The sequence below is a fragment of the Cornus florida genome, unplaced genomic scaffold (assembly GCF_030987335.1).
Source record: "Cornus florida cultivar Cherokee Brave unplaced genomic scaffold, ASM3098733v1 CherokeeBrave_3.0.0_Hap2_Chr06, whole genome shotgun sequence".
Classification (NCBI taxonomy): Eukaryota; Viridiplantae; Streptophyta; class Magnoliopsida; order Cornales; family Cornaceae; genus Cornus; species Cornus florida.
Window position 1 is genome coordinate 9,550,054 of NW_026775576.1, and position 8,303 is coordinate 9,558,356.

The 8,303-nt window shown below is 36.3% G+C and overlaps 1 protein-coding gene across 1 annotated transcript; it reads right to left on the minus strand.

Annotated features, from left to right (window-relative positions):
* Positions 1 to 6,062: 6,062 nt before the first annotated feature.
* On the minus strand, positions 6,063 to 7,660 carry LOC132313818 (uncharacterized). Its single transcript, XM_059812761.1, has 4 exons — positions 7,269 to 7,660; positions 7,006 to 7,175; positions 6,896 to 6,960; positions 6,063 to 6,284 (listed from the first exon to the last, which is right to left on the minus strand). The coding sequence occupies exons 1-4, from the start codon at positions 7,658 to 7,660 to the stop codon at positions 6,063 to 6,065; spliced, it is 849 nt and encodes a 282-aa protein (XP_059668744.1).
* Positions 7,661 to 8,303: the final 643 nt, after the last annotated feature.

The following is an 8,303-nucleotide window of genomic DNA, read 5'->3' on the forward strand; positions in this document are numbered from 1 at the left end:
TTTCCTATTTCATCTTTTTTCCGTTTGTCATTTTTTCTTGCATAACCATACTTTTGTGCTCGGATTTGATTCCGACTTTGCATGCATCCATGATATTTAAATTCCAAGACAATGGTATTTTTACTTTCGTAGAAAATATATTCTAGTTGCTTTCTTTTTTGTAAAGGGCATGCATGCAAAGTTTCTTGGAAACATTCTTGATTTTTGGGGTTTTAGTGTATTTATGTAAAATAATTATTTTCGTCATAGGGACCATTTGGAAATTTAATTTGGGAGATATTTTGAAAAAGGACCTTTTTGAAATTTTTAAAAAGTATGACAAGTGTCACACTGTAACGGAACCACTTGTTGGCATTGGGGTGGAGTTACTTGGAAGCATAATCTTGTGACATGTGAAGGGTAGAGATTCACCCACTTGTCGGCCTAGGATAGGTGTACTTGTTGGCTTGGATGGTTGACAAGTGTAGGAGAAGGATTAAGTCTTAAAATGAGCCATGGATTGGTGACAAGAGTAGGTTCCAAATTTAGTCTTGCATTAGTGTGTGTGAGAGAGGTATTGTAAGAGCATATAGTGAGTGGAGGAATACTAAATCCTCCACTCATCACATTCATTTCACCTTTCTCACTTCCATTTTCTCAAAACCCTAACCTAGCCACCATTGAAGAAAAGCTTGGCTTAGAGCTTATTACTTCATTTTGGCCTCCTTCCACTCACCTTAGACCTTTAACCATGGGAAGTAAAAGTTTCCTCTCACTCTCCTCTACAAAACCCTAGATTAGTTTTCCATTTTAAGCTTGGTTGCTATAGATTATAGAGATTCAATTCTCTATTAAGGTATTGGTAGTAGTATGTTTATAATTTAAGTGTTTTATGTTTCTTTGGGGTTTAATATATATTGTGTACATGCTTTTAATATTGTAGTCTTGCATATTATAGAAAATCCTCACATTTGACTTAGGATTTATTGATTTAAGCATGTATGATATGTATCTGTCTTGTGTAGAATTATTAAGGTTATATACAATTCCTATTGACTTGAATTGTTATATTTATTATAGTGATAATTCTATAATCTTGTTGATGACTATTGGTAATTATTTTAGAAGCCTATTACTACAACGTTATAATCTAGTATATAAAGCTTAATGTTGTGGTATGATTTTAATTGATAAATTAACAGCATTACATTGTACATTATATCATGATGAGGACTTGTCATTTGGTATGCCATTTTAGACTTGGAACCCCAAGACATGGTTTGTGTGGTTTCAAATTACATGTGCATGGAAGGTGTTGAACCAAGAGGGGGTGAATTGGATAAAACTTTGCTTTTAAAAACTTTCTCACACAGTAAGCAAGCAATCAAAGAACAGATAACACAAGATTTACAAGGAAACCCTCTTAATTAGGGAAAACCTTGGTTCTTGGCCTCGGCCAATAAGTAATCCAGTAGTTGTATGTATCTTGTTACACACTCAGTTGTCTCCCTCTTTGCACACACCCATGCACCAGAATAGACAATAGTTTTCACAACCAATACATACACACTAGTACACCACAGTGCATCCACGCACTCTCCCTGTCCTAAGCAACCACACTTGGACCTAATAAGCTCTTAATAGCTTAATCAACAATGGGGTGAGGGATTATGCCTCACTACCATTTACAATAAGTGTCAACACACTAAATACAATGAAGTCTTTACAACAATTAGAATAGGCTAGACAACACAGAATTCCATGTTACTACCTCAGAACTGCAATCCGCTGCATCTATGGTCTGAGAGCTAAAATAGGAAATTCCTTTTGAGATTAATTCATCAGTGCCTCATACAGTCTTCTTTCAATATTGTACTCATGTTCATAGCTTTGCAAAATCAAACACAACATGAGTATATCACAAAGTTCAGTTAAAGTTCTTGGTTTACAAAACAACAGATTTGGCACAGAAAGCTTCGGTACAGGAAGCTTCAACATAGATAGCTTCAGCACAGAATAGTCTCGGCATAGATTAACTTTAGTGAAAAATAACTTTTGCACAGAAAACTAAAAAATCAAAGCATGCCATATTCTTGTTACACACTCAACTTTAACAATCTCGATTCATCAAAATATACTAGCTAGAAGCATATATTACCAAGAAATAGCTAAGTATAATCAAATAGCACTTGAATCCATGATTTCTTCAGAAAGACAAGCTTAACTAGTGACCACACTGTCCAGATTCATTTTTAGCATATTCTCAACACAAACACTATCTGAACAAGTGTAAGAAAATGAATTATATCGGTGTCAACATTCAGAATTGACCACAGCAACTTAAAACACCAAATCACTACTCAATTCAGCCCTTGCATCAGTAACTTTGATAGTAGCCTCATCTCAGTCGTCAGTACACACCTTATAGTGGATTTAATGAGTTTTTCTCGCAATGATCATCATCAAATAGAAAAGAAAAACTTACTTGACATAGTATACTCAAGAGTTCTCAGCGGCAGCTCAATATGCAATGTAAATTCAAGAGGCTTAAACCCTAAGGAGCCTTATAGCAGCATATTTATAGTGACACTAAATTACACAAGGCCTCACACACCACGGATATACACCTGTCACCTCTAGCCAGTGATTAAGAGAGCATATTTCTGATATTTTTCGAGCAATGGACCAATGCAGGCCTGCCACCTCAGCTGATTTTGTCACTATTCTACCAGTTACAACAGGTTACAAGTTTAAGTACTGATTTTCCCTTCTGTCCAAACTTAGCCTATAAGGAATGAAATATTCTTGTATATATCAACTCTCTGGGACCACTGAGATGTGTCACATTCTTCTCTCGGACCAGTGAAACTTGTCACATTCTTAAGCGTAGCTAGAAAAGGCCATACTAAGCAAACGTATATATATATGGAAGACACCTGAGAAAAGATCATAGAGCCCCTGTGAGCACCTGTAGCTAACACCCAAGTGCTGAACCATCTCTATCTGAGGCTGAAGCATCGCAATGTACTATTAACTGAAGTGTTGAACCTTCAATGTCCGAGGCTGAGCATTGCAATGTCTAAGGCTGAGCCTTGTAGCTACTGAACCATCATTGTCCAAGGCTGAGCACCTGTAGCTGCTGAACCTTCACTGTCCGAGGCTAAACCTTCATTGTCCAAGGCTAAAGCATTGCAATACTTTTTGACATTAAAAGGCAAACATTCCCTAAGGTAACTTAGGACCAACAATCTCACCCTTTTGCTTTTAATGACAAAAACTAAATAACTTTGAAATAACTTTTAAAGATAATGGTTCAGTAAGTAGAATAACCCAAATGCAAAGGAATAGTTTGAAACTGTCCTTATTTCAGTCCATTTCTCCCCTTTTTTGACATTGAAGGTCAAAAGATGAGTAGGACCAACAATATAAGTTCAAGAGGGAGGAGGAACAACCCTGAGAAGAGCTCGAAGGGTTAAGAATCTCTGAGGAAGAAGAGGTTTGGTCATGATATCAGCAAGTTGATCTTCAGTAGGAAAATAGGTAATATCAATAAGACCTTTTTGAACTTTATCTCTGAGAAAGTGATACCAGATGTCAATGTATTTGCTCTTCCAATGCAATTTAGGATTCTTACTGATAGCCATAACACTTTGATTATCACAGAAAAGCTTGGGAGGTCCTGAGAATTGAATGCCATGATCTGAGAGAGTAGTTTTCATCTAAACAAATTGTGAACCAACTTATGAGGCAGCTATATACTCAACTTCAGAGTTTGAAAGAGATACAGTATCTTACTTTTTACTTAGCCACGAGACCACATTTGAACCCAGAGTGTAGCAACAACCAGAGGTACTTTTTCTGTCAGGTAAAAATTCACCCCAATCAGCATCTAAGAAGGCTGTAATAGACATTGAAGGAGAGTAAATGTAGAATAGACCACATGAGATGATACCCTTGACATATCTGAGGATTCTTTTGGCAGCTTGAAGATTATAAACCTTTGGATTACTTTCAAATCTGGCCACTAAACCCACTGAATACATTATATCAGGCCTTGAAGCAGTAAGATACAGCAAACTACCAATGATTGACCTATAAAGTGTTGAAGGAACAGCTTTGGTGGTGCACTCCAATGAGAGTTTGGTATTAGGACATAGTGGTGTTGAGACGGCCTTATAATCATCCATTTTGAACTTTTTAAGTAGCTCCGAGACCTATTTTTCTTGAGAGATGAAGATTCTAGAGGAAGTTTATGTAATTTGAAGGCCTAGAAAATATCTGAGAGTCCCCAAGAGTGAGATTTCAAACCTTATCTTCATGAGATTGGCAAATTCTAAAGCTAATGAGGTGTCCGAGCCACAAAACATGATATCATCAACATAGATTTACAGGATCAAAAACTGTTCTTAATGAGTTTTTACATAAAGAGTATTATCAACCTTGCCTCTGTGAAATCCTTGTTCAACTAAGAACTGATGCAGCTTCTCATACCAGGCTCTGGGGGCTTGTTCGAGACCATATAAGGCCTTACTTAGTTTGAACACACGAAAGGGATACTTTGAATCTTCAAAACCTTCAGGCTGTTCCAGGTAAACTTCTTCATTTAAGTCTCCATTTAGGAAAGCTGACTTAACATCCATTTGATATACTTTAACTTGTTTGTGATAAACAAAAGATAGAAGCATTCTAATGGATTCCATTCTAGCAACTAGAGTAAAAGTTTCGTTATAATCAATTCCAGCTTACTGAGCATAACCTTTACACATCAATCTTGCCTTATTTCTTATTACTAATCCCTTCTCATTCATCTTATTTCTATAAATCCATTTTGAACCTATCACATTCTTATCTTCAGGTCAAGGAACAAGTGTCCAGGTATCATTCTTGTGAATTTTATTAAGTTCCTCTTGCATTGTAGCTAACCAGTCTTTACTTTTCTGAGCTTGAAAATAGGTCTTTGGTTTAATGGAAGACAGCATAGCAAAATGACTGTATTCTTTACCATTTTCAACTTCTAAATCTTTTAGCTTCTTTTTGTTTCTCATTTGAACTCCAACTTGAGATCAACCAATGATGTTCTTAGCTTGAACCTACTTCTGCAGCAATGGATGGGTGATTTCTCTTAGGTTTTCAGGTTCAAGAACTGAGGTACTGGCCTCATTTGAACTAGATGTGTTGCTACTGTCTTCAATAAGTGTTGATTGAGGATTCTCATCAAATTTCACATTGATTGACTTAACCACATTCGAAGACCTGAGATTGTAGCATCTATAAGCCTTGTTTTTTGTAAAATATCCCAACAATATGCCTTCATCAGCCTTTGAATCAAACTTTCCCAAACTATCAGTGTGGTTCAGTATATAACACTTGCTGCTGAACACCTTGAAGTTGTGAATAGTTACAGGTCTTCCATACCATAATTCATAAGGTGTTATGGTTGAATTAGGTCTGAGAAGAACCCTATTTATGATGTGCACATCAGTATTCATAGCTTCAGCCCAAAAACCCTTTGCCAAACCTTTTTCAAGCAACATTATTCTCCTCATTTCTTGAACTGTCCTATTTTTTCTCTCCACGACACCATTTTGTTAAGGTATAACTACAGTAGAGAATTCCTTCTTAATCCCTTTGTGATCACAGTAATGTTCAAATTCTTTCATGTGATACCCCTCGGATTCGAGACACGGATTGATCAGGCACAGGCCTAAACCCGAGGGAATATTAAACAATTAAAGTATTTTAAAACGAACACAGATGACAAAATGAAATAATAAAGATGGAAATAAAACTGAAAGAACATTTAATTATAAAACCCTCCATGCATAACTGAAAAATAAAACTCCAATCCTCCAAAACTCCAAGGTTACAACTTGGGAATCCATTAGTGGACACCTAACCAAAAAAATTCAACTGAAACTGAAAACTGGAAATAAATAATGCTAGAAACATCGAGAGAAGTCCTACGTAATCAGATGGATGTGAGACTAAGATCTATTAGCTGAGAACAAAACTTGTTTTGATTCAAGATCAATCACATTGCATCTTTCTTTATTGAAACAGACTTCCTTCCCACTATCACACAATTAACTGACACTGAGGAGATTATGTTTGAGTCCTTCAACCAATAGAACTTCTTGAATTTTTGGTAATTCTTTAGACTTACTTACAGTAAGAATTCTAACAATCTTAGTTCTTTGATTATCTCCAAAGATAACATTTCCACTATCAAACTGCTTTAAAGAATTAAATTTGGAACCATTACCCGTCATCTGTCTTGAGCAGCCACTGTCAACATACCATTTGTCCTAAGTATTACAAGCTTTAAAAGCCATATACACAAGAAGACTCACAGAGTTCAGCCTTTTAGGAATCCACATCATTTTCGTCTTCACCAATGATCCTTTGTCCTTGACCTTCTGAGCTGAAGCTAAGTCTTACTTCTTGACATACATTTTAGTTATCTTGAAGTTCTTATAGCCGAGGTAACAAAGTTTCTCCTGTTGAAGCTTGAGCACTGCATGTGTTATTCAGTAACTCACCCTTGAACCTTAGAGGTTTTATGAAAGGAAACCATGCATACACTTCACCAGTTGTGGCTTTGACAAATACAGAGTGAGTTTGATTGACCTTCGAGGCTGAATCACGCACATAGCTAATTCCAGTCTTCCCAATTTACTTTATGGATTGTTTCCAGATCTCAACCATCTTTAGGGATCTTTCTTTAAGAATGAGAGACAATTTTTCTTTACACTTCTTGGTAAACCACTAAGTGTTGACTTGAGATTTCAATAGGCTTTGAAAAATAAGAGAAACTGATCATAGCATTAAAAGTTTAAGTTTGAAATGTTTAGTGAGAATTTGTTTGGACTCTAACAATTCTGAACTGAGCCTTTTTATCTGGACTTCTGTTGATTACCTTCACTGCAAGCCTTTCACATTCTTCAAGAATTTCTTTAATCTCAGTGTCACTACCTTTTTCAACTTGAATTAAAGTTTATGGTGTTTTGAAAATTGCCATAAAGAGACCTTCATCTTCTTGTGTCTCCTCAAATTTATCTTCTTCAGGAGCTGAATTCCAATCTGAGATAAGTACTTTTCTACCAAACCTTCCTTTGTAGTTACCTTCCTCATTCTTCTTCTGACTTTGCCTCTTTGAGTTCGGACAATGAGATACAACATGACCAGGTTTACCACAACTATAACAGGTTACATTTTGCAGTTGATTCTTCTTTTTAAACCTGAACTTCCTGAATTTCTTACAAAGGTCTTCTTCAAGATTATCTTAAGACTTTGTTTTAGTTTCTTCAATAACTTCCTTTGCTTTAAGGGCAGCTTCTCTTCTATAAACAGCTAGAATAACAATTCTCATTTCATAGGCAGTGAGAGAGGCCTGAAGCTCGTCAATCTTCATTCCAAAAAGATCTTTGTCTTCGAGAATTGTCACTTTAGGATTGAATCTAGAAGTGAGTGACCTCAGTATCTTCTTACAAACATCAACATCCTTAACATCTTCACCAAGAGCTCTCATATTATTGATAAGGTCATTGATCCTGAAGATGTACTCAGCGACAGTTTCTCTTTCTTCCATCTTACAAACATCATACTGAACTTTGAATAGCTGTATCTTATTCTCCTTAATAACCTTATTTCCTTCATGAGTTACCTGAAGAGAATCCCACATTTCCTTGGCTATTTTACAATTTTTAACTTTAGTAAACTCTTATTGCCTCAAGCCACAGAAGAGAACATGTTTGGCCTTGCCATCATTAGTCACATCCAATTTATCTTCAGTAGTGGGGTGATCAGGATTAAGAATCACAACACCATGTATGGTAGCATGCCAAACATCATAGGACTGAGACATTAAGAAGGCTTCCATTCTAGTTTTCCAAGAATCATAGTTTGAACCTTCAAACCCTGGAGCTTTGTTGATAACTTGACCTTCATCCATTGCTAGGATCAACTGCAGGCTTATTAGAACCTCACAATGTAGACCAAAGCTCTGATACCAATTGTTGAACTAAGAAGGGGGTGAATTGGATAAGACTTTGCTTTCAAAAACTTTCTCACACACTAAGCAAGCAATCAAAGAATAGATAACACAAGATTTATAAGGAACCCATCTTAATTAGGGAAAATCTTGGTTCTTGTCCTCGGCCAATAAGCAATCCACTAGTTGTATATATCTTGTAACAAACTCAGCTATTTCCCTCTCTGCACACACCCATACACCAAAATAGACACTAATTTTCCCAACCAATACACACACACTAGTATACCACAGTGTATCCACGCACTCCCCCTGTCCTAAGCAACCACTCTTG